Source organism: Caloenas nicobarica, chromosome 8, assembly GCF_036013445.1.
Source record: "Caloenas nicobarica isolate bCalNic1 chromosome 8, bCalNic1.hap1, whole genome shotgun sequence".
Taxonomy (NCBI): Eukaryota; Metazoa; Chordata; class Aves; order Columbiformes; family Columbidae; genus Caloenas; species Caloenas nicobarica.
The window spans coordinates 27,302,260-27,329,007 of NC_088252.1; the positions used below are offsets into that span (position 1 = coordinate 27,302,260).

General features: G+C 39.2%; 1 protein-coding gene and 1 non-coding gene across 2 annotated transcripts; both read left to right on the forward strand.

The window, feature by feature from the left end:
* The first annotated feature begins 76 nt into the window (after nt 1-76).
* On the forward strand, nt 77-25,758 carry KPNA4 (karyopherin subunit alpha 4). Its single transcript, XM_065639579.1, has 17 exons — nt 77-451; nt 8,911-8,955; nt 9,810-9,899; nt 9,989-10,018; nt 10,101-10,153; nt 12,322-12,417; nt 12,541-12,626; nt 15,482-15,568; nt 15,927-16,096; nt 16,185-16,229; nt 17,615-17,746; nt 17,921-18,049; nt 19,298-19,402; nt 20,641-20,712; nt 21,420-21,582; nt 22,683-22,777; nt 23,831-25,758. The coding sequence occupies exons 1-17, from the start codon at nt 383-385 to the stop codon at nt 23,927-23,929; spliced, it is 1,566 nt and encodes a 521-aa protein (XP_065495651.1). The 5' UTR covers nt 77-382; the 3' UTR covers nt 23,930-25,758.
* Nucleotides 18,382-18,695, forward strand: LOC135991771 (small Cajal body-specific RNA 7). Its single transcript, XR_010606558.1, has one exon. It is a non-coding gene; the product is annotated as a small Cajal body-specific RNA 7 (non-coding RNA).
* Nucleotides 25,759-26,748: the final 990 nt, after the last annotated feature.

Sequence of the window (26,748 nt, forward strand, 5' to 3'; positions counted from 1 at the left end):
CCCCTCTCTCCCATTGGCCGCCGAGCTCGGCCTCCGCAGCCAATCGGCGGGCGCGGCCGGCCGGCCCAGAGCGAGGCTGCCCCTGTTTCCCCTCCCCTCCCCCGCTCGCGCCGCTCCTCGCTACCGGCACGTTCGGCCGCCGGCAGCCGGGGGCAGCGGCAGCGCCGCCCCGAGCAGGCCGGGAACGCGGCGGCACCGCCTCAGCGCCTCGGCTTCTCGGCGACACGGGCCGCGGCCCAACGGGCGTCGAGGCGTGAGCGGGCTCGGCGGCCGCAGCGGCGCCGGGAAGCGGGGGGAACCCCGGCGGGCTCGGGCAGGGGCACGGGAGGAGGCGGAGGAGCCGCGCTCCCTCCCACCTTCCCCCCCCCCCGCTCCTCCCGCCATGGCCGACAACGAGAAACTGGACAACCAGCGGCTGAAGAACTTCAAGAACAAAGGCCGCGACCTGGAGGTAACCGCCGCGGCGCCGCGCGGGAGGGGCCGGCCGGCCATGGCGGCGGGAGGGCGCCGCGGCCGCCGTGTGGCGTCGTTCCTAATCCGCCGGCGAGGGGCCCGCGGCGGGGCCGCGGCCTGCGCTGCCCGGGCCCGCTGAGAGGCGGGAGCGCCGCTCCCCGCCGCCCGGCGAGGGAAGGGAGGAAGGAAGGCGAAGGGGAAGGGGAAGGCCGCGCTGTGGGGCCGGGCGCGGCCGGGCCGTTGGGCGCCGCGCGGAGGCGGGAGCGGCGCGGCTGAGGGGGCAACGGCCGCCCCGCCGGCCCGCCCGGCCCCGCAGCGCCGACCCGGGGGCTCCCGCCGGCCCCTCCGCCGCGGGGTGACAGCAGCGGCCGGGGGCGGCTCCTCCGCGGGCACCGGCCGCGCGTTTCGGGCGCTTGTTTGGCGTAGTTTGGTCCGGCCACTGGCTCGGTGGAGGTGTTGCCTCGGTATTGGGCCGGCTACGGCAGCAGTCGTGTTATCCTCTGGCTCCAGCTTAATTTTTTGACTGTCTGATAATCGCTGTTTGCGCTGAGTGGCCCCTAAAAGCCTGACTCAGGGATTAGGCCCCAGTTGAGTGTTCTGCTGTGTGTCTCTTAAAGATGCTCGAGTGAATAAACGTATTAATTATTGCCTATGATTTTATAATAAAGATTATTATTAAAACAAAACACTTTTTTTTTTTAACAGGGCCTATGTTACTATTTTACTCTTCAGTTAGCTGAATGTAGAAACAGTTGTGGCTTGTAGTATAGAGCCTCTAAACTTTCCGGTGGCTGGACTGCTGCATACGTTATTTGAGTAGAGGTGCTTCCTCAACACAGCAGAAGAGACAATTAACCTAGGATTTCCTTAGAAAATATTGAAATTAAAAATGAGGTATCAGTCCTCACCATAAACACTTGGCCAGGAGTGCTGACTTGGGAAACCTGCGCATTGCAACATTGTCAGTGTAGGGTTCTGATCAAGACATGGCTTTGGCTTCTCATTTCTGTTTTTCGCTAGCCTCAGTATGTGCCCCTATGATTAGCGTCATATTCTGGGTGGTGGGGTTTTTTGGTATGAAGGCAACTGTGCAATATTTCTTTTTCAAAAGCAAAAGATGCATTTATGTTGCTGTCATTCATTAAAACATCTAAGTTTCCCATTTGGGTAAATCAGAAGTCAATAATGCCTCAATTTTTAACTCGTCCAAGTATATTGATAAAAGAGTTTATTATTCAGTTATGTACAAATTTTGGTGATGCCAGAAATGTTGGAAGTGGGAATAATTACTGCGGTGATTGTTTACTAATAGGGTTGTTAGCTTTGTTAGTAACTACTTGCCTTGAATGTTAGTTTGGTTCTGTATAAATTGTTGTCATTGAATAGGCAACTGTACAAGAAAGGCATCTTTAGGAAGGTGCACAGTAAAGTCTATGCTGTCATAGTAAAAAATGAAAGCAATGGGGAAATACAGATTGGAATTCATCTGCGTTTTATCTCCTTTGGTGCCCACCTACTGAGTTTGAAGGTAAGTCAGCTGCATGAACACATGGGAGTAAAAAGAACACGTGTGTATCAGGAAGCAGGTGATCTCTTCAGTACTTTCTGAGTTTGCTGATGCACTCCCATGGCCTTCCACACAGTGAAAAAAAACACCGCTAGCCCCTGTTAAATTTTAGATACTGACATCTATCCAACAAATCCTGGACCGCATGCTTGGTACCTAAAATAACTACTGTGGATGGCTATTTTTCATACAATAGCTCAGGCTTATGCCTATCATTCCTGCTGATTAACTGCTTACACATCACATTTTTCATGAGTATGAGAGGTGTTGGTAATGTCACTTATAGCCAAGTATCCTATGGTAGCAACAGTTGCTAATGAGTATTCAGTTAGTTTATCGCACCTGTGTTTGGGTGCCGCGTTTTAGCAGAAAGATGTCTGTTTACTGCACGTAGGAAGTCAACATTTGATCTTTATCTCCTTCACTCCTCCCTCTTTTTATCTCTGCTGAAATTGTGCATTTAGCCATCAGTTTATTTTCCAAAACCGTGATCTTTTTTCTTTTCCATGACAGTTTACACGTATTCGCTGTCAGCAGACAACTAATAACTCACTCAAATTTTGCTGAGTCCCAAATTAATAGATATTTCTAGAGGCTATGAGGACTTGCCATGTAGCAAATTATAAACTTTTTAAAAAATGCTACCTATATGATTCCATGTTGTTCACATCAGTCTGTTGATGGTTATATTGCTAGCAGTTGCTGTCACATTGTACTTACCTTCCAGGTCTTACACCTTCACAGAAGATTATTGTATATGTTAGAAAAGACAGGGAATTTCCTGCATTTTGTGCTAAGTGTATGTTTAGCTTTTTGGATACTTAATGAGTTAAAGTTAGACTTTGATTTTTCCAGTCTTTATCAGTGTGCGTCTGAAAATACAAATTCTGGCCTTGAAAAAGGGAAGAAAAAGGAAAACAAACCACCTGTTTTACATGAGATGTTTAGCAAAATTCCTTCATATGCTCAAGTATTGGGTAAACATGCATGCAAGGACATGTTGTGTTGTAAATGATTGCTGCCATGTGTTTCCAGATGACAGATTGGTGGCGACTCTGGGAATAGAGGGATTCATTGTGACTAGAAATATAAAATATTTCCCTGTCCTTTTTTCTTATTTATAGTACTGCTCAAAGAAATACTGAGTGTAATAAACTTTTTAATACTGGAAGAGTTTGTGGCATGAGAGCAATAATTTGTAGCTAATACTAAGGCAGTATCTGTATGTAGTGTTTATGATTTCTAGTCTGGTATGTGCAGTGTTCTGTTAAGGTCTTCCAAGATTTAAGAATTGTTAAGAACTGTGGGGAAAAAACCAGTATTGTTACAGCACAAAAAGGAGCTAGCCTCACAGATCTGCAGAAGTGGTCACAGGTTTGTTTTATTTTTAACATCCAAAACCTTGCTTAAACAAGTGCTTATCTGGACTTGAAAGCTAGTCAAGGTAACTTTCATCTTGTGTCTTCAATGAGGAACAGGTTTGTTTTACTTGGGCTTCTTTCTTGAATAAGAAAAGATGAGCTGTTTGGGTGTGGTTTTTTTTTTCCTATTTGTGAGTATGACTCTGATACCCAATTTTATTTCCAACATTTATTTTTTATGGTAGTAGCATAGACCTTGGAATCAAATACTAGATCTTTACTATACAAAAACCAGGATGAGTACAAATTGTTCATTGTCTCTGCAATAGACATAGTTTAATGAGCAGTTCTTGAGTTAATTGCTGTTTAGTACTGCTGCGTGTTAGGGGTCTTGAGTACGGCCATGTTTCTGGGAGGGTTTGAAAAGAAGATTTGGGGGTTGGAGCGGCATTTTTTTCTTTGCTTCATTTTGTTTTACCAGGCGATTCAGCATCTCATCTTCTGTTGGTGATTGTTGCCTGCTGCAGCATTTGAATTTGACTGACATTTATGTTTTCTGAAATGAAATAAAAAATATTTCACACGTACGATTTCTCTGGAAATACTGGAAGAAATTGATGAATTTCTACTGGCCTTCCCTGACTTGCCTGTGCGGTTGGGTGAGAGATGAACAATTGTTTTCATAGTGCCAGCACAGGAGAAGTGTCAAATAGATGTTTGTGCTCTGTGATTGAGACACATGATGTGAAAAGATGATAATATTATAATGCAGGGTGCTTCAAAACTAATTTTGGAGCAGCCATTGAATGTAGGTGTTTTAAGATCAGCAATATCAAGGTTTTCAGAGTTGCCAGGAGCATTCACTAGGCTTGTAATACTAACAATATATTTGAGAACACCAAGGAAGCTTTAGGGGATTGAAGGAAGGGCAATATTATGAGATACACTGGCTATCACAGGTAGGTAGAAGCTTTTCAACCTTTTCTGTATCCCACACAAAATAGTTTGCTTGCGGTTGAAATACGGAGGAACTGAAGGAGAACAGGAATTTTACTCACTGAGTTAGTTAAGAATAGGTTCCTTTAAGCTGACTTGTAGTTCTGTGGTGAAGCTCATCCATTTTGTCATTTAAAAATCATACTGAAGATATTTGTTTGCATAAGGCATTTTATTTGGCATGCACGACTTCTCTAGGAAAAACTAGAATAACAGCATGTACTGTGTCATATTGATTTTTATTTATTTGTAACCGAGAGTCCCATTACAATTCTGAAGGGGGAAAAGTCGCTGAGGTGTGTTTTCTGGTGGTATCTTGTGGAGATTGTGTTGGCTTTACAATCCCACGGCACTTTTATCAGTGATCTTGAGAGCAGACTTCATTGCTCCAGTCTGCAAATGAGCCAGAATTAGTATAAGAAGGAAATAATGGCTAGAAGTGGGCCTAAAATCACTTGATTAAAGCGAACGTCAAGAGTATGGATCTTTACCAGATCCAAATATGAAATTGCATGTGTCCGAGGGGTTTTTTCCTTGTGTTGCAGTTAGTGCCTTTTCTACCTGTGAAGGGTAAGAGAAGGTTTGTTAGTCATTGCTGTGGTTGCTGTGCTGGTTGTTCTGGGTTACAGACCAGTCTCCTCCAACTGGGCTCTGCAGACTGGGTGCTCTCCCAGTAGCTCATGGAGTGAGTAAGCAGTTTGTGCACAGGGCCACAGTAAGTAGTGTTTAAAAAGGCTAAAAAAAAAAAAAAAAAAGTAAGTGCCATACAGTTCACAAAAGGTTTTGGAGGTAAATAGTCTGTTTCTTCTTGCATACACTTCCCCCCCCCCATTTTTTTGTTTGTATTTTGAATCATAGACCAGACTAGTACTAGCATAGTGACTTTTCTAGGAAGGAAGGATGGTCAAGCAGCTCTGCTTTGAACTAACTATTGCCTTTGCAGTTCCACGACAGAAACAATATGCCTTCAGAAACAGTTCACTAGAATGAGAGGAATTGGTAAAGTTCTACCATTATTTGCATACTGTCAGACCTTCCTGTTGTAGGTGCTTAAACAGAGCTACTTGAGTGAAATATTTTATAATAGAGAACAACAAGAACAAAACAAAAAAAACCCCACTACCTTGCAAAATAGCAAAGATGGGCTGTGTGCGTGATAGGGTCTGAGTTTGAAAAGCGATGATTGAGAGGTGGAGGAGGGCTCAGGGTACATTAGCTGAGCATGACCTCCAGTTATATGCTCGTGTACTGAGAAAGGGCTCATAGATCTAAGCTGCTCCTGAATATGGAGAGTAGAGCATTTCTTCTGTATCTGGTGGTGTGAAAAACACTAGATTTTCTCAGGATCCTGCTGGCATCAGCTAACACAAGATTTTAATGATAAGCTGAAGGGCTCAGGAATGACTAATGGTCAGAAAATAGCCCATACAGTGAAACTTAAGCTACATATAAGGGTGGAGGGTAGCAGTCATAGACTGACAGAAATAGATCTGATCATTTGATTTTTTTCAGTGTAGCAAACGAACAGGTTCCAATGACTGAAAAAGCCACATGAATTCGTACTGATGTGGTGTGTTTTGAAATTGGAGCACTTTGCAAGGACCATTCTGAATTCTGTTTCTAGAAACTTTTAAGTTGAGATTGGTTGCCTACTCAGTTGTGTTAGTGCAAGCCGAGAAACCGATTCAGAGAAGTCTTAACAATCAAGTCAAATCTTCTGCAGAACTGAAGGGAGAATGTAGCTTTACCGTGCCATCTGCCGAGGGACCATTATACCCAGTTTTCTGTCCTTTAAGCTGTTTTCCAAAAGAAAACACAAGTTAATCTTGAGTCTGTTTGTCCTTTTAGTTTCTCCAAACTATCTGTTCCATTTCTAGGCCGGAGTGATGATGCTGTGAAATTCTGTGACAGAGCTAACTTCAGTTCTTATTTGTTGTGCTTTTTTCTTCCTAGAAGGAAGAGCAGTGGCAGGTTGGCCAAGAATAAATATTTTGTTGACCAGCTACTGTTTACACAGAAAATTATTTTAGTGGAACCCAATTTTGGTAAATGGTTCTTAAGAGTGACTTCGTTCGTTGATTGTATTTCACATGGAGGCTTTTGAGAGTCCAAGGTATGCAGGTCTTCTTCAGAAACAGGCAGAAATTAAAACAAGGGGCCTGTCCGCTTGTGTCTGGAGAGAGAATGTTGTTCTTGTTCCAGCAGAGTGTTGGTGGAGTTTTAGGGTTTTTGTGAGCCTGATCAGCTGCATATGTGATTTTTCAAGTCAAGAAACTCTGAAATGACACGTCTGAGGCTTTTGTTTTGGTCCCGCTCATCTCTGCCCGTATTTCTGTCATGCACACAAATATGATTGTCCTGGAGGTATGTTACCACCCGAGTTGGAATACATCTCCTTTTGGGATCGCTACTAACTGTAACTATTACTTTTAAATATCCTTTACAGCTTAATGTCCTGTTGTAGTTGGTTGGCAACAGCTTTTCTGGGACCAGTAATGTCATCATTGAAGTCTGGCAAGAAGAATGCTTCTTGCACTAGAGCTTTTCTATGGCTATGCTTATTTTCTTAGGTTGCAGTAACACTTGTGGATTGGTAAGGTGTTAATTGATGGTGTTGTGAGATCATCAGGGACTTGGTAAAATTCTGCAATCTTACTATCAGATATTTTCCTCATTTTATTTTCTTCTTGAATATGCCAGGTTAGTGGACTTTGGAGCAACTACACCGAATGCTACATTACAGGCTGAGGGCAAGAGCCTGTAGTAGCTCTGTTGGTTGTAAAGCTGGAGCATCGTTCCAAAGCCCCTAAATAGTGGATGGATCAGCTTCTCCAGGAAGGCAGCAGCACAGAGTAATGACTGTTGAGTGCTTCTTGCCTTCAGCTCTGTTCTTCAGAGTTACCACTCATCATTCAGGTGGGATGCGTGTCCTCATGGGTGAATCCTAGGCTGAACTTTCCTAGGCTGAAGGCACAGAATGCCAGCCTGCATTGTTAGCATCCTGCTGTGTGTGCGGCTGCGGGCGGGGGACTCGGCTCCCCAGCATTGATGAGATGCGCATTTTGGAGAGCTGAAGCACAGAGTGCCAGGTGATGATGCCAGTAGTCTGTAATTGGGTGTTTAACAAATGCATGTGTAGGATGATAGCTGCTGGAGAAACTTTTCTGCATGTTGTCTGTATAGAAATTTTGACTTGAAGCTACTACAGAACATTAAAATTGTATTTGTAAGACAGATATTAGATTAATTCAGATAATACCTATTGGGCCAGAAAAGTGTTAATTAAAATTTATTATTAGTTAAGTATATATTTTTTTTCCTCTCTTTAGGGATTACACCTTTGAGATTCTCACTTTAATTTCAAATATTTCTCAGAATTCTTCAAAAGCTTATCTAGCTATGGAGAGTAGGTCTATAGCACTGAAATAAAGTTTATCTGCATACTAGTAGTGTTCAGCGTTAACTGTTGACCTCATGTAGCAGACACAACTTCTTACAGGTTTAAAACCGAAAAAGCCGTGTATAAGACTTGGCTGTTAATTCTAATTTTGATTGACTAATTGAATTATCATTCTTTAAAGATGCACATATTTCCTGGAAACTCACTTTGGCGCTTTTTAGTGTGGGACAGTTTGTACTTGCTTATTATGCCTCTTATCTAGTTGTTCCAGGTGCTGCAGCTGCATTAAATACACTTGTATATTTGACGTTTTATACAGTGGGAAGCTATAGTTGTGTGGGTGTGTTGGGTTTTTCCCTCCTCTGTCTATTTTTCCCACGATGAACTGCAATTTTGGTTCTCAAGCGATGAAAAGTTCTACCTGCAAAGGAACCATCCCTCCTTTTCTCTCGCCTCTTTTCCTGGCCTTTTCCATCTTAACTCTTTCCTTTGAGAAGGTAGAGCCTTGTTCAGAGCTGGGAATTTGATTCTGATGAAGTCCACATTCCTTTCTATCATAATTATGTTTCTAAAAGTCAAGCTTTTAATCCTTATCTTCAGAGCTGCTGCTTATTGGTGTTCAGCAGCTCTCTGAACTGTTCCTTGTGTTCTGTGTTAACATGGTCCCTTATGCTCTGGAATTTCAAGCATTCTCTGGGCTTGTGAATGGTTAAGTCACAATAAAAATGCGGTTGTTCTTAACTTTGTTCTCCTTCACTGCAAAGTTCAAAGTATAGAATAAAATCACTGTAGACTGATTATTTTTTTTTTTGCTTTTGACGTTGCCCTTTCTTAAAAGACACTTGTTTATTCCCTGGTTCCGTATACCCATTTTTCTTCAACGTGAATCATGGAATGGTTGGGGTTGGAAGGGACCTTCAAAGACGTAGGAGACTGTTTTACTGAAATAACACAGGTAGAAATAATATACTTATCTGTTTCCTGGTGGACTTCTACTTTTAAAATGAAAATTAAATCCTATATGCACAAGTACTGTTTAAAGTGCATGAACTTGAAAACAGTTGTGCAAGAACTTTTAAAATTACTTGGTCTAGATCCAGATCCTAATTCACTTTGATCTTGTCTCTTTTCAGACTATGAGAAGACAAAGAAATGAAGTTGTTGTGGAGTTGAGAAAGGTGAGCATGATTCTTATCAAAAGGGATTTGGCTGGGTTGGTATTTCAGTAAAACGTAAGAGTTTTTGTTAAAGGCTTAGGAAAAAAAAAATATATTGTTGTGTGTTCTTTCTGTAGTCCACCAAGAACACTCTTCCTAAACTATTTACTAATTCTGTGAAGGTACTTTGGTTTAGAAAGAAGTTTTAAAGTTACTATACCTGGTACTAGAAGTTCCATTGTTTTTGTCCTGAAAAACAGAATTTTGTTTGTAATCTACTGAAGGGAATAATTCTTGTTTCTGCAGCTAAGTTTTTAATTTTAAAAGCTTGGAAAAACTTTGTCTTTTCCTTTGAAAATCAGATGTTCCTGCTAATCTGTAGACAGAAAGCTATTTTCTTTCCCAAAACATTAATTCAACACATGAGTAAGAGTGGAAGCGTGTATGTGTGAACATAACACTATTTAGAATTGTTGGAAAAATAGCTCTTGAGAAAAGTAATCGTAACCTGAATGATTTCCCTTCTGGGATGAGCAGGAAGCCAGCCTCTGGAAATGGCCTTGTCTTGTTACAAATAATGAGAAATAGGTTGTAGTGTCAGTGTTGATGGATGTGTGCACAGGAAACTTCCAGCAGAAGTAGTTACTGCTGTGGATAAAGTTGGCTGGAGGATTTTTCTAGGAAGAAGTGATTTCCAAAATGTGCTTTCTGTGCAACCCTTTCCAACTTCTAGAATGTTGGAAATTTATTTAACAGTATCAGTGAAAGCATGTCTATGATGTTTGTTTAAAACAGAAGCTTCTAGTCCCTCCTTAACATCCTCCACACCACCTAAATCAAAGTTTTAAAGGTACTAAATTATTTTTCTTTTTAAGAACAAAAGAGATGAGCATCTTCTAAAGAGGAGAAATGTTCCTCATGAAGACATCTGTGAAGATTCTGATATAGATGGTGACTTTAGAGTGGTAAGAATGACATTAACTCTTAAGCATGTAATCTTTTTACATACTTAAGTCATTTAGCATTTCTAACTGCATTTGTCTCTGTTTTCTAGCAAAACACTTCCTTGGAGGCAATAGTACAGGTAAAAATAAAATTAATCGTTTGAACATTCTTCATGTCACGGTGACACCTATGTGAAATGTCTAAATTCTCTTTTATTTTAGAATGCTTCAAGTGACAACCAGGGTATACAGTTAAGTGCTGTGCAGGCTGCAAGGTAGGAACACACTTTTCTCAAATACACTGCTTATATTCTTATTTTATTGTGCTCTTAAGTTCAGAAAATGTGTTCTAGCTTAGCTAGAAGTATGATGTCATTTACTGATTTTTAAAAAAGAAAGCTTGATAAATAGAAGTTTACCAAAAAGTCAAAATACCTAGGTCTTTGAAGTAGTCAGGATTTTCAGTATGTATAAATACTAAGATTTATTTTAGTGGGATACATTACGCTTCTCACAAGTAGAGTAAAAGATAATTAGCAGGACTATGAAGTCTTTACCTTTAAATACAGAAAGAACTGCCATAATCCTTTTTCTAGTTTTGTCAGGGATTAGGCCACTAAAACCAATTTTGGCTTTGAGAGGAATTTTGTGTAGTTGTAGGTATTCGAGAAATCATCCTAATGTAGTCTTATGAACTTCGCTTGCATAAATGGAGTATTTAACTGCTGTTTCATGAACTGTTGGGCGTTTGTTGTAGCAGAAAGCTGCAACTTTGTTTTCCCTCTGTGATGGAGGGTTTTGGTTGGAGTGCAAGGGAAGAAATCAGGGGAATGGGAAGTCACTTTGACTTTTGGGAGTTAATGTGTTTAAAACTGATGGCAGAAAGAGTTTCTGTGCCCATTTTCATTGGGCATCTTGCCTTCATTAAAAAGTTTCATCAGCTCAGGGTAGCATCACATAGAATACACATTACTATAGCTGATCTAAACCAGATTGGACTAAAATACACCAAATGAAGCTTGATTTAAAATGAAATGGGCATCTCCATGTGGATATCTTACCATTGTAACTATTTTTAAAAATTGAAAATTAATTTGGAATTAAAGCAGTGCGGTTTACACTGTTGGAAAAGTGTTAAAGTATATTTTAGAGATGAAAGCAACTGCTTTTCAGTCTCTTGTTTTGAATCTGTACCACCCTTTGGTCTGAAGCTGGAAGGAAAAATCTTGCCCAGGTCTAACCTTCAAAATATACAACTAGAATATGAGCAACAGAAAACCGTTTGGAAGTGCTTAAGAAAAAGCAAGCCCAAACCAAACAAAAAAGCCTCAAAGCCCCCAAAACCTGAAGTTTTATTTGATTCTTGTAGTACAATTCTCTACCTGTTGATCCGATGGTTTGTGAATAGACTGCACTATGGTTGTTCTGTCACTGGACAAAAACCAGTATTAAGATTCTGGTTGTACACTTTAGTTTGGTTTTTGTAAGCTTGTAGACGTAAATTGTTTTCACTTCTAAAAGCAATCTCCTTTACTTACTTGGCAGTTGAAAATGCACATCTGATTATTACAAGAGTATTCAAATAATCTGTGTTCAGATCCTCCCCACTGCTTAGTTTTCTGAAGTATCTTGTTTTGCAGCTCCAGCTTTTCATGTGTTGTGAATAGGCTGATATATGTAGAGATGACTCTATATAATCTCTCTTCTCACTGCGAGTAAAGTTTGGTGCGGCAGCCCAAGTTGTCCCCTCCAAGAAGCTGCTTTCGTTTTTAATTCCTTCACTGAAGAGAGGTGAAGCTAAAGGGATTAATAATTCAAATCTGTACGTTTCAGTTTTTTGCACTAGTACTTTGTGAATCGTTGCTCTCTGACATTTGTTTCTTCTTTACTAAAGATATAATTTCTGCTTTTCCTGTCAAAGCAGCTGGGATCTGTTTATCACCCTTGTTGGGTGGAGGAGGAAGAAGCTGCGGGAGGGTGGAACGGAATAACTCCAGTGATCTTTGTTTTACTGACTGTTAATAAATGTCAAAAGTAGTCAGAGAAAACATGGCAACTGAAATGGACAATGAATGTAATGGCTCAATTTTTTCAGTATTTCAGTAATTTCAATTTTGGATATTAGTTATTTTTACTTAAAGTGGAGAACACAAATCCTATCTGGGCTTTTGAGAGTATGAGAGAGACACTGGGTGAAAACTTCCCAGCCCAGAAGGTAGTGCAGCACTGGAACAGTTTGTCCAGGGAGGCCGTTGGATCTCTGTGCTCGGGGCTTTCCGAAACTCAACTACAAGAAGCCGTTATTGACCTGATCTGGTGTCAGCAATAATCCTGCTTTGAGTGGAAGGTTGGACTAAACAACCTCTAGAGATCCTTTCCAGTCACGACTTCTCGTCCTGCGATTTGACTGTTAAGTCTTGTCTTTTCTCCTTTTCCTAAACAGAAAGCTGCTCTCCAGTGATCGCAATCCACCAATTGATGATCTAATAAAATCAGGAATATTACCTATTTTAGTGCACTGTCTTGAAAGAGATGACAAGTGAGTATTTCTAAAACTCCAAGTGTTTAATTGTTGCAAGAATTCTCAGTACTTAGCTAATACGCCTATAGTGTCTGATTTGAAAACTCACGTTACAATCTTTTTTTTTTTTTTCCTTTGCAGTCCTTCTTTACAGTTTGAAGCTGCGTGGGCTTTGACAAACATTGCCTCTGGAACTTCTGAACAAACACAGGCTGTAGTTCAATCTAGTAAGTCCAACAGTATTTGATCATTGATAACGCACGTGCTGTTGCTTCCACAAAAATAAGATCATGTGAATGAGCCTGCGAAGAGCATCCACACTCCTGCTCCTCTATCTCAAGCATGTTCACCAATCCACATGTTAGGGTTGGTCCTTTCCTGCGATAGCCAGGATGGTTGAAATTGAGTTGTCAATCACAGGCCCGTTGCTGAAGGACCTGCCCAGGAAGTCTCCTGCCAGGTGTTCTACCTCTTCTCTGGCAAGCAGCACCAGTTGAAGCACACACCTGCTTTTGTTCTTCATTTTCTTAGAGTTTAAATTCAGTTGGGTTTCCTAATGGTGAGTAATCTCTTCTGGAAACTCACACGGTTTTAGCAGAGTTTGATATCTGCTGGTTTCCAGTTTTCAAACTTAAAAAAAAAAAAAAAAAGAAAATAGACAAGAAAAAACTTGAAACAAAACCAATTAAAAAAAATCTTAAAATTAAAAAAACCCCACAAAACCAAAAAAACCCTAAAAACCTCCCATGGAAGGATTTCTTGTCTTATTATGAAGAGGGAGGAAAAGATGTGGACCAAGTCCAGAGAGTGCCTGACATCAAACTCTTCCAAAATCCAGTTGAAGAAAAAAATGCTGTCCTTCATATTTTGAGGAATCTGAAGCATGGAAAGGAATCGTTGTTGGACTTCAAATCTCAGTTACCAAGCAAAGCAAATTTCTGTACTCTGAAATGTGTTCCTTAGTCAAAGTAGTACTTCTATTGGTAAAGCAGACAGAAGTAGAAGTGTCTGCAGGCTTTTTGAATCGAGTGAATAAAACAGCAGGGATTCTTGAGACATATGGAAGAATCAAACACATAGTAAACCAAGTTTTTGCCTAAAATTCAAGGGGAAAAATCCACAGAAGTTACGTTACCAGTAGCTGCAATGGTTGGAATCAGTGTTGTAGTGCATGCTGCTGCTACCACTAAACATGCTGGGCTTCCAACAATGAAAAGACAGAATTATGCTTTATCTTTTTTTAGTGTCTTCCCCCACCGTAGCCATCATATATTGACTTCTTTTAGAACTACTTGGAACTTTTATTCAGTGTAGTAAGTACAGGTTCTAAGATGTGTGGTAGAGTTTGTGTTGAAATGTTTGTTACGTATCTTCCATGACTGATTTTGTCACTTAGTTGACCAAAGAGGATTGTTTCTTTTTTGTTGGTAGTGCTAAACAGTTACAGGCTTCTCACAAACTGTGTATTATTTTCTTTATATTTAGAAAATTATATGTATTCCTAAGAAGGTTCTTAGCACCATCTTCTAAGTGGCTGGCTGTGTTTCAGAAATCTTTAACTGGAAGAGTAGGTTAATTCTTCACAGCAGATGTGAAGGAGTTCAAGGCATGTGACTTCAGCTTAAAGGATTCTTTTTAATTGAATGTATATATTAGAGGTTGCATTGGTTGCAAGATCAGTTGCCATTTGCTTTTGCAAACTCTCAGTATTCAGAGCCTGTTAACTTTGATATAGCTTGGATTTGACCACTATGGTATGTATCTTTGCCAATACTTTTAAGTTCCTGTTTTCCCGTCTTCTTCCTTTTCCCTTCCCAGTTGCATCCTGAGTTTTCTTTTGGAAATCTACTTAATATATAATCTGTCCCACACCTCTGATTTAGAGCACTTCTTTTTATTTAAACCTAGCTTATTCATGGGTTGAACATAAGTGGCTAATGTAGTAACTATTTGAGTGCTGATCTCTGATTTAGCTAGGTCTGCGTGTATTTTACTATATTAGCCAATTAAATAGCTATAACATGCTAAGTAGGGTTTCTTTCTTGTAATGATTTATTTCAATTAAAAAGATGGTCTGTTATAATATTTCCAAAAGTACTTATTAATATGCTTGCTGGGATGTTTTTTCTCCTTGCATGAAGGCATTGTAAAATACCTTTATTTAGCAAGTAATAAGAAATCTCTTGTGATTTGTTATTTCTCTAGCAAAAAATATTTGACATTGAGAAAGAATCTAACTGAAAATACCAGCCTGTCTTGAAATACATGATCTAACTTAAATGACTGTTTCTTACAGACTAAACTGTCATTAGCAAATCATGTAATCAGGCACCTTATTGCTGGGGATAAAAAAAATAACGGTCAGTTATCCAAATGTGGTGCATGTAGCACGTGTTTTAAACATCGACTGAGCTTTTGTTCTAAATATTAGAAGCATTCTCCTGTCTGACACCCACAAAGGGTAGAAAAGTAGCTGCCTTGATAACAATTCTGGAGTTTTGTGTGTTGTTTTTTGAATCCCTTTCTTAACTGCTCAGTCAGTTGGCTTTTTTCACTTCACACCAGTAAAGACGTAAATCAGTGTGACTGAAACAAATTAAACCCCTGTACTTCACTCTTACTATGTTACCAGTCAGTAATGTAGGTTTGTACCTGCTGACTCTTCAGGTGGCCACTTTGCACAAGTGAGGTTGATCTTAAACAGTTACTGCTTTGCACTTGGTTCTGATCGATAACTTAGCACAGAAGTTTTAAATTCAATAAGTATAACCAGATTTGGAGTCCTGACAAGCTTTGGTAAACTTGTGAGACTTTACGAGCAAATGAAATATCAGGTTATTTTAGGAGTTGCTTTCATAATATTCTGTAGCGTGGACTCTGTTAGAAACTGCAGTGAAGGGAGAATTGTTACAAGGTGTTTTATTTCAGTATCATCTGGGAAGCTGCCAAAGTTTTGACCAATAACCAGGATAAAAATTCCTCATGTAGTACTGAAATTTTATTTAAGAGCTAATTATGTGAACTATTTTGTATTTTTAGAGATGTATTTCTTAACAGTTGCTTGGGGTTTTCTGTCTTCCAGATGCTGTGCCACTTTTTCTGAGACTGCTGCATTCACCTCATCAAAATGTTTGTGAGCAAGCTGTGTGGGCTTTAGGAAATATCATAGGTGCGTGCTACTCCTGCCACTAAAAAGTTCCTTTTGGTATTGAATGAATAAACGAGGCAGGATTTTGTGTGTTAGAACTTGGACATGTTCAACTATGAGGCAGAAGGCAGCTGTTAGACGAACAATAACCCTGTTTGTAACTTTATTCCTGTTTTCTCCGTTTTGTGTCGATGCTGTGCACCCATCTTTATGATAGACGTATCTATAGAGAGATGTATCTCTCTATATATATTTGCATCTTTCCAAGGCCCATATTCTTTATATGCATTTTAAAAAACTGAAGTTTTAAGTGTGCTGAAACCAGACTTTTTATGAATGGCATGGGATGACCTTTGTATTTTTTTGATGTCTCTAACAGGGGATGGACCCCAGTGTAGAGATTACGTTATTAGTCTTGGAGTAGTGAAACCTCTGCTGTCCTTCATCAGCCCATCTATTCCCATAACTTTCTTAAGAAACGTTACTTGGGTCATGGTCAACTTGTGCCGTCACAAAGATCCTCCTCCGCCGATGGAAACCATTCAGGAGGTGACTGAGTTACTCACTGATTAGTGTAACTGAAGTTGAGTATCTGTCTGCCTTAAAAATTAACTCAGATGCCTCTTTTCCTCCTTAGATCCTTCCAGCGCTCTGTGTTTTAATTCACCACACAGATGTAAATGTAAGTAACACCAATTAGAGCCAGTTTTGTGTTTGGATATAATTTTTTAGCTGAAATATAAAGCTTGTCATAATTATTTTTTTTCTTGTAAACAAAAAAACCCCAAACAAAACAAAACCCCCAAAACAAAACCCCCAAACAAAACAAAAAACCACCAAACCCCATCTCTGTTTTCTCTCAGTATCAGTTATGATTTTTGCCTGTTATTTTCCTTTCTTTGCAAGTGCTTATTTGGCTGTACTTGCCCTACACTTAAAAATAAAACACAGCTTCTCTTGTATTTCTGTGAACATTCCTTTACAGATAAATACAGGATCTTTTTGATTAGCACTTAAGTTTGAGGCTGTAATGAAAATCAGTGTAAGTGAAAGGAAAAATTAGTGTCTGTGTATGTACAATGTTGGCATTAGAGTAACTTCTGAGGTGTTAAATCCAAACATTAGGTTATTTTAATAGTGAAGTAAATGAGTGAGACTTAACTGAAATTATGAAGTAGGTCGGCTTTTTGCCTAAACATAAGTCAGGATTGTTTAATTCTCTGATTCCTAATAAGGTTGTGTCTCAGTTGCTTAAGTTAATGGCAACAGTGCTTTACCCAGATATATTTAAATATGTATTAACTAAAGTTTGCGTACTAATTAGGCTATTTAATTTCTTGTATATAAGCAGGTGAAATTAAGCTTATTTGAGTGTCTTGAAATGGCTGTATTTGTGGATCAGTTAAAGATTGTCAGCTGAAACAATGCTGACTCAATTTTTTCGTAAGCTGTCACTCAATGTTCAGATTTACTGCTGTTCAAATTGGCTTTTCAGTGCATGGATACACACATGTGCACACACACAGAGGAAATTCAGCCTAAGTGCTGCTGCACCAGATGTTGAAAAAAAATTCAGAGCTTTTCTTAAATTTTGTGGGAGAATGTCAGGAAAAAAATAACTTGATGCCATGTAATAAACAGGTGGAGAGTGGCAAATGCCCCTAGTTTAATATTTGCTAGGGCATTATCTTCCTTGCGGGGGGGTGAGTCTTTAATATCTCAAATTGTCGACCAGTACTTCATGAAAAGAATACATATAATTGAATTGCTTTTATTACACTCTTCAGAATTTAAGCTGTAGTTAGCAGTTTAGCTGTTGTGGTTTTTTTAATTTTTTTTTTTTAATATATGGGTATTCTTTGGAGCTAGAGCAGGTTGAACAGCAGTTTTATTTTGGACTTCTGTGGAGTGGAATGTATGAAGTTTGTAAAACAAAGTGGGGTTTGGCCGTATTGCATCAATCCTGGCTTCACAATGAGAATTGTTTAACATTTTAATTTTTTTTTTTTTTTTTGTGAGACTTGTGATATTTCTGTACTGTTAACAAATAAATGTTTTTCCTGTTAGATATTGGTAGATACAGTCTGGGCGCTCTCATATCTAACGGATGCTGGCAATGAACAGATCCAGATGGTGATAGACTCCGGAATAGTCCCTCATTTGGTTCCTCTTCTCAGTCATCAAGAAGTTAAAGTTCAGGTAAGTTTGGATAATTTTAAGAAAGTGTTGCTTGGAGTTTAATACTAGAGAAAGTAACTGGTTTCTTTTCATATTCATGTTGAAGTTTAAGGAATACTTTTTCCTGTATGGTACAGCATTTGAATATAACCTTTTTGATTAAAAGACCTCTTTAAAGAAAATGTTTTGTTTCAGACTGCTGCACTGAGAGCTGTAGGAAACATTGTCACTGGTACTGATGAACAGACACAGGTAGTTCTGAATTGTGAAGCTCTTTCACATTTTCCAGCACTTCTGACACATCCCAAAGAAAAAATTAATAAGGTAAGTAACTGCAGAGACTGCAGCCAGCTGATAACTTTTTAATATTTGGCTTAGCTGTTTGGGATCCCATGTAATGTAGTGTGATAGAGATTTGAGTAGTTGAATACTTATACCAGTTTATGGCAAGAGCAGGCAGAGTGCTGAAACTTTTCTTGAAGCGAATGTGTAGAAAAAGCTCTAAGGAGCAGCAAACTTGAACTTGACAAGAACGTTATTTCCTGATTCTAACTGAATTTTTATGAAGTTAAAGCTTTATCTTATAGTTCTGGCTGTTGACTTAAAAGTTAAAGTTCTTGCTATGTGAAATATCACTTTAGTTAAACTGACTCTCTTGGAAGTGATGAAATAGAGATAATTGGATGTCTCTCTGAATGGAGTGTGTGAGATAAATGGAATTTAAGTCTTAACTGGGGATAGGGTGTAAGGGGGTGTGTGTGTGTGCGCATGTGTAGAAAAGGCTTTAATCGGGGGCACTGATAATGCGGTGCTGATTCCGGAGTGCATCTGAGGCATGTTGCTGAGTTCTGAGGTGCCACTTTACAACATTGCCAATGATTAAAGCCCAAAACAAGCCCACCGGGACAAGCCTGGGCATCCTAAATCTCGAGAGGGTCACTCGTGTAAGTGATCCTTTGATCTGATCTGAGAGACTCAGTTTATTGCTGGAAGGAGAGAGTTCTGCGTTTATGGATAAAATGTCATAAAGGGTCACGTAATTTTACAGTATTCTTAAAAAGCAAACATTTAAGTAATAGGTGTTGCATTTTCTTGATGACTTATGCTGAGAAATATTATGAAGCAGGTAAAAAACATGTCTTCTACCGCTTTTATGTCTGGAAAACAGGATGCTGGAATGCACGCTGGAGCTTATCCGACCATCACCTGAAAACTGCTACAGCGTTCATTCTCAGTAGTGGAATCAATTACAAGTGCTCATTTATGACTTCTTTTGTCTCCAAATAATTTTTCCTTTTAATCTGTGGATTTGGAGTATTTGGTTGTAACTTGGTAATAACGAAAGAGTCTTATGGAGTCTCCTAAGGTGAGACTGTCCACTTTGCCTCGTCTACTAGGAGTTCAGCTATGTACAATCAAACTGGTATGATACTAGACTGTAGTTAAGATTGGCTAGTGTATGAATTGCAGATCTAAAAATGTGTGTGTATAAAGTCTTGCTGGAGTGGAAATAAGTCACGATATAGAAGACCATGTGAATTACTAATTTTTCCACGTCCTTTTATTTTGCAGGAGGCAGTGTGGTTCCTATCTAACATCACTGCAGGAAACCAGCAGCAAGTTCAGGCAGTAATAGATGCAAACCTTGTTCCAATGATAATACATCTTCTAGATAAGGTGAGATAACAAGAAGGATTTAAGAGTTTGTTTCCTTAATTGGGGAAAGCAACATTGAATTCCTTGCATTTTGTTTTGCGTCATACTTTAAATGTGGGAGGTGGGGGTAAACTGTACACTTGAGCATTTTTCTTGTGTTGCAAGATAAAATATGACTGTTGATATTCTTTTGTGCTGTGAGATAAATGCTAGATTTATTGGGGAAACAAAGCAGATCAGGGGATCTTGAATCCTTCCAAATCTCATTTCAATTCTTTCTCTCACTTGGTGAACAATGGGGATAGAATCCTTTAATACATGGCATGAAGAGGTCCGGATGGGAACAGTTAGTTGTCAGCATTTTGCCAGAGCTTAAGGACTTCGTCCTTTTTGCCCCACGTTATCTGGAAACATATATAAGTGCTCAACAGTGGCATTTATTGACCTGTTTATGCTACTGCATTTACCTAGGCTGGGAGTATTCCATGTAGTGATCCCTGGCACTAGATATCTGTATTCCCTTCAGTTGTTGAGCATTAGTGTCTTTTAAAATATTAGTTTCCAAACCATGTTGTGCTCCCAAGGATCTGGCTTGTGAGAAAGAAGGGTAGCTAAAAGCATGTTTTTAAACGAGCACAACATTTCTGTCTTTCAAACATTTCCTACTTTTGCTTTATTCATTACTGGATTTTTCTTTCCTCAAGTGTGGAAGGAAGCCAGAAATACCAACCTTACAGTGTGCTCAGCCATGACAAAGATACAATATCTTGCCTCAGTGTAGGGGCTGGGGTTGAGACTGAAGAAGTACTTGTCTTTTTTCCTAAGTAACAGATAGCTGTTCACAAATAGTTCTGTTGGCTGCCAATTTATTGATCAGTGAGAAAGCAGTTGGAGACATTTCTCTTTGAATTTAGTAAGTAGACTCGAATTGACTAACTTCAGAGGCAGGCACAGTTGTACTGTGTACAGTGGTTTATCAAAATTGACACTTACTGCTTATCTCTCACTGTAGTATATGACAGCTTTTGATAAGAAATGCAAGAGCGTGGAGTACTACAGTTTTTATTTACTTTGATGGAAACAAATTTCCCTTCTTTTAAAAACATGGTTACAGCGAAAGGATGGTAGTTACTTTCCCTACTTACTGAAAACTGATGTGATACCATGCAGAATGGACTAAAACAAATACAAGCTTTTACTAGAATACTACATAACATAAAAATGGGAATGATTATTTTTATTTATGGTTTTATTTCTAGGGTGACTTTGGTACTCAGAAGGAAGCTGCTTGGGCAATAAGCAACTTAACAATCAGCGGAAGAAAAGACCAAGTGAGTCAAACCTTAAGAAAAAAGGTCCATTATCTTGGGTGCATTTGAGAGGGTGCCTCAGCTGCTGGGTTTAGACTTCTGTGCCACGATGATGAATGCTTGGATTCCTCCCCTGTTCAGTAACTCTTCCCTTTCCCAGAAGGGATTTAAGAGTCAATTTCAGCTGTCATTTCTGGAATGACCCGAGATCAGGAGCATCAATGGGGATTTGGATGGAAGCTCTTCTGTTAGGGTGGCCTAGGAGCTGGGAATGACTGCATTCCACCTCTGAGATTCCTGCTCATTCAACATCTCTCTTCCCTCCCCACCCCCGCCCCCCTAGATAGGAGTGTGATATAATTACAAGAATAGTAGCCGTTGAGTAGAAATATCTAGTTTCTTGTAGACCCAGAATATTAGATTTGTGGCAGGGTTGGGATGCTGGAGTCATTCTTCAAAGATGACGTTGAAACTCCCTGTCTATTCTTGAAAAATTCACAGTATCTACTACTTGTCTGTTGTAGACTTGAAATATATTTGTAACATAATACATAAATGTTGCCTTTTAAAGCTCTGAAACAAGAATTTCTGAAAGTGGCTGCTACAGAATACTACTAGGTGACTTTGAGTAGTTGGACTTCATTACACTTGTTTGCCTGTGTGCTTGTGGTGTGTTGTTTGCTTCTGTCACACTACTGATTTCACTATTTGCTTTTTTTCCCCCTTAGGTGGCATACTTAATTCAACAAAATGTAATTCCTCCCTTTTGCAATTTGCTGACAGTAAAAGATGCGCAAGTTGTGCAAGTGGTTCTGGATGGACTAAGTAATATATTAAAAATGGCTGAAGATGAAGCAGAAACCATAGCCAATCTTATAGAAGAGTGTGGAGGTATGATGGTTAATATTTTGATGCTGTTGTTTCAGAAATTAATGGTTTGGCTTCCTACTAGGGGGATACACCGTTGGCTTTATTGTGTCTTGGCACAGATGTTTTAAACAAACATTTTTTGAAAGTGACCTTTTCGTGCCTATCAGGTGAATATATTTTGCTTCTCCTAACTAAGTTAATGATCAAGTAAAATGTGGATAAGCTGGATGATGGCAATAAAGTTTATTAGGTGCCAATTTTGTAGCAGTCTGGTGTACTCGACAAATTAGGTTCCGTTAATGTAGGGATGATATACTTACCTTTATCATGCACAAGTCATGTCCAGATGAATGTGGAAATAAAGAACTTTACAATGATTGCAGAATTACGATAGCTTTAATTTCCTAATGGCTTTCAGACTTTCTATATTGGTTGCTATTTGAGTTGACTGAAACTCTTCGAGGGTGAAAGAACAGTGATATTAAATTTGGGCACAGGGGATTTCATTAACATGGAGTTGAATAGTCTTCAAAATACAAAATCTTGAGGGAGGGAGAAAGCTTAATTGATTGGTAATTGGTGACGGCTGGAGGGGGAGAAAAGAGGTGTTTGTGCCTAAAGTTCTGCTTGTCAGAGCTTCTAAAATATTTACATGTAGCTCCACTCATGTCAGCAAACACTGTACTGGAGCTACTGGTTATATAATCAAGCTACAACTGATGGCACGTGTGCCACCACCAGCATCTGCATTTGGAATGGCACACCAGGTGCTGAAAAGATGTTTTTGTGAAAAAGGGAGTATGTCCTAGTGCTAGGCCCTTACCATATTTCCACAGAATAGCTTAACCACTCATAGCAAGAAGAGAAGGAAAGTACTGTCATTGCTGGAATGGACCTTTTGTACTTTTTTTTTGGTCATGGTGTGTGTTCCCTGATCTCTAATTTATTTCCTCAAATCTGTAAGCTTCTATGCTTCAAGCTTGTCAAATGAGTTTGACAGCATTTTATTCATAGTCACTCTATTCCTAGATTTGCTTTTAATTACTTTGTAGGGAGAAGGAGGTTGTTTTGCCTGAACTTAGTATTTTAACTCTATTACACTTCTTGTGTCTTTATTTTAGGCCTGGAGAAAATTGAACAGCTACAAAATCATGAAAATGAAGACATCTACAAACTGGCTTATGAGATCATTGATCAGTTCTTCTCTTCAGATGATGTAAGTGTGTAATAGCTCTGCAATCTGCTTTTGTAATTATTTATACTTACAATATGGTTCAAGATAAAGGCAAAGGCTCTAAAGCCTGCTCTGTGACATTTGTTCGGTTTTGCAGTGAAGAATGAGCCCTTATTTGAACCTGTTGTGTATCTTGCCATTCTTCCTGCTGAAGTATCTAAAGATCTGATTCCTAGTTTAAGCCTCATTTCTAGGGATTAAAATATTAGACTTTGAATAGTTCCCTTAACTGTCAGCTGCTAAGCTTGACATTTCACATTTGATAAACTCCCGGCTGACTTGAGTACCAAATCCGAGATTCTGCGGTTTAGGAAACAAACTGTTTTGAATATTTTAGTAATTTCATTTAAGCAATGTAACATAAATCAAAGGAAATTTTTAGATTTGGATGCACTTGAAATGATGGAAGTTAATTGCATATAAAGGAAATGCAGTGGCAGTCTGTGAAGTGAGAGGGTTTTCTACTTGGTTGAAGAACTTTGGGGAGCGGATTACTGCAAACATGGTAGAGCTCAGTTGCATTTGTGCCCTACCAGCTGCATGGAAGTTTATCTTCTGCTAGAGTTTCACTTTTATAGGAACAATGAGATGCAAGTCTTACTTAGCAGATCACATTTTGCATATATAGCAGGACGTGGAATTTAATCTGCTGTCTACTTGGTAACCTACCTATTTAAATGGAAACTGCAGTTTTGCCTTAATCCTTGCTTGATTTAAAGGTATTGGTGTTCTCTTAAGAACTTTTTGAGAGTTCATGAAGTGGCAATAAGGATGCTGCATGACTGACAGAATACTGCATGAACAAGAGAGACTATTGGGTGCTATGTCGCCTGCTTACTAAATGCAGGCTCAAACATTTTGGCCTGAATTATTTTGTCGTTACAGTGCTTTGACTAAATTGGGGGAGAAGAATTGCAAGACTTGATGAGAAGAAGTCGATTAGGTGGATAGATGCTTTTTTAGGATTGTCCAGCTCCTTTTTAGTGAGGCTTTTGTCTTTCTGTTCCTATTGACGATGTCTCTGTTCCGTTACAGATTGATGAAGATCCTAGCCTTGTTCCAGAAGCAATACAAGGCGGAACATTTGGTTTCAATTCATCTGCCAATGTACCAGCAGAAGGGTTCCAGTTTTAGAGTGGTATTTTGGAAGTTAGGTACAATGCAGCACTGAATAAAAAAAAAAAGGTTTGATCCATCAATCTTGGCTCATGGGATCCGCTGCTGCATTAAATCGGGAAAGAAAATGTGAAGATTTCATTTGGAATCACAGAAAAGCCCAAATGAAGTCTAGATGGCGAGTGGGTGCGAGTGAGAATGAGTGGCAAAATGTAATGAAAAACTTCACACTGAATGCTTATTTAGGTTGTTCAAAGAAAAAAAAAAAGGGCTACAGGTCAAAGATCTTCGGTGCCTGAGAAGGAACAATGACTTACTAGAGCAATTGGGGGGAAATGCAGTACTATCATCATCAAGCCTCGTAAGCATAAGAGAATAGGATGCCCATATAAGTCCAAGGAGAATGAGCCCAGGCCTTGCTATGAAGCACCGTGTGAGTGGACAACGTTGAGTGAGTGTCTGGACGCGATGCTGTGGAGCCAGGCTCGTGTTTCAAGCGCTGGGGCTCTTCAGTCCCGAAGCAGGCTCCTCATCCTGGAGTAGCGTGTGTACGAGAGTATGGTTGTGATGCTGTATGTGAACGCATGCAAGCTTGATTCGCCTTCAGGGGGCTGATAATAAACCTAGTAAATCATCAAAATGAGTTCATAAGTGTTAACTTACACTGGACACAAAAACAAAGACCGGTTTAGCAGCAGACTCTGGTTTACTCCTGCAGCCTGTGTTACTTTTTTTTTGTTTTTCCCCCCCCCTCTTATTTTTCTTCTAATGATTTTGTTTTCTTTCCTGTATGGCTTATTAGTTGTTTGTAAAGTCAGAATTTCAGGAAGGCTTCCCTGTGCATTTGCACCAGATGAATGTTCGATGTTATGAAAAGCTTTCCATATCATCAAAACTAATTTGTAGATTTTTGCATGAAAAAAAATCATACATTTCCCTTCAGATAGACTGTGTTGCAGTACACAAGATGCCATAATGGTAGAAAGCAGTAAAATGTGGTAATAAAATCTCATCCTTTTCATTTTCAAAGATAACATGAAGACCTTTTGCATGTGGTAATCTACAGCATAGTTCATTTTTAGATTTTGTTGAGTCCTGTAACCAAATGTTTCTGTTGTGGTAGGATACCGTGCTGTGTTTCAATGTTACTTGTTTTCAAACTTTGTTTTCTATGAAAATGATATGGAAACTTCTAAAAATGAAATTTGGTGCATATGTACTGCCGAATAAAGACCGAAAAAGAGGTGTGAATAGATGTACAAATCAAGTCATGGTTTGAACACCTTTAATATGCCTAATCCAATTGTTTTAGACTCTTTTTATCTTAGATGTAGGCAGCCATGAACAATCTATTTTGAGCCACTTTAGAGAGAAAACTTTGTATTTTTAAGACTTGCACAAAAAGGATGCAAGTGTTTTTATAATTGGAGTAATGCCTCAGTTTTGAGGTTCTGCACACTAAATTCAAGGCAATGTTACAGATTTGTACAAACCGAACTCTTTATAAGGTGGCTCATTGTAGGAAATGCTGTGCCTTCCCCTTTGAGCACAAGTGTTGCATGAACAACAGTTTGCTATAATAAAACATACCAGATTAGCCACCATTAGCATCTCTATCTACCTTGTGTTTAAAAAATCAACTGGTAATTCTGAAACACTGTAGAATGGATAAAGATTATTTTGTGATCATAACTCTTTGTTGGACTAGAGTATTTTTGCAGCATTCCTTGTCATCAGAAACATGGTTAAAGTTTAAAACTAGAAGCAGCGGAAACTAGCTTGTGAAATTTATCCAGTAGAGTGCAGGCTAGGCTGTCTTGGGGAAATAAACGTTAAAACTTGCAACAGTTGTATTTCCTGTGTCTTTATATATACACTCCCCTCTCCATCAAAAGGTGCAGATGGTCATTTGAAGAAAGCTACATTGACATTTCTGAATATTTTTTGGCTTTTACCTGCCAAATGACAGTGTCTTGTGTGATATGTTCTGTAGGCTCGAGGTAAGTAACTATTTCGGTATGAATCTTACAAAATAATTCATTTACCTAATTGCATAGTATGTATTCACTAAATAAATTAGGGCTGTTTCCATGTAAAATGTAGGGAACCCTCAGAGGAAGTAAAATACTTAAACTGGTGTTTTTTAGGCAAGTTGCAATGCCATAAGTAAAATTACACTTATTACTAACTTTTCACCAAAATATCTTTGTGAATGTTGTGCTGTAGAAAATGGGTTTATTGTTACAGTCCTTTCTTGTTAGGTCTAAGAAGAGAACAGATGTTTGTAGCAACTGTTATGTGTAAAAAAAAAAAAAAAAAAAACCGAAACAAACAACACACCAAACCAGAAAAAACCACAAGCTCTGGCAAGGTCTGCATTTACTGCTAGTAAATGTCTCTTTTTGGCACTTCCCCAATGTGATTTTTTTATATATATACATATATATAAAATATATATATAAAAAAATACAGAGAATTCCCTTGAGCCGGTTCTGTGCTAGCTGCAGCCTGTACTTTCTTATACAACAGTCGTGGTTGGTTTTTATTTTTCTAAGTGGAAAACTCACCTGCTTCACAGCGGATCTTGTCACTATTGTGTTAGTTTAGCGAAATTTGGAAAGGTTAAACGTGTCGGCTTCCACTAGGTGCCAGCATTTGGAATTCTGCAGGAGCAGAACCAAAGCTGGTTTGTCCAATGCCTTTTTTTCCCAAAAGTTGCAGTTTGAGGTAATGTAATTACATGGTTGGGGAAAGGGGAGTTGTTTGGGAGGCTTGGGATATGAACAGGAAATAACTTAAAGAATTACTTCAGGAATATGAACCAGATTAAGATCAGA

Excerpts from the sequence above, each read along its gene's own strand:
- KPNA4 (XM_065639579.1), top strand. The coding sequence starts at position 383 with ATGGCCGACAACGAGAAACTGGACAACCAGCGGCTGAAGAACTTCAAG. Across the intron at positions 452-8,910 it reads ACAAAGGCCGCGACCTGGAG|ACTATGAGAAGACAAAGAAA; the intron begins GTAACCGCCGCG and ends GTCTCTTTTCAG. Across the intron at positions 20,713-21,419 it reads TCAGCGGAAGAAAAGACCAA|GTGGCATACTTAATTCAACA; the intron begins GTGAGTCAAACC and ends TTTCCCCCTTAG.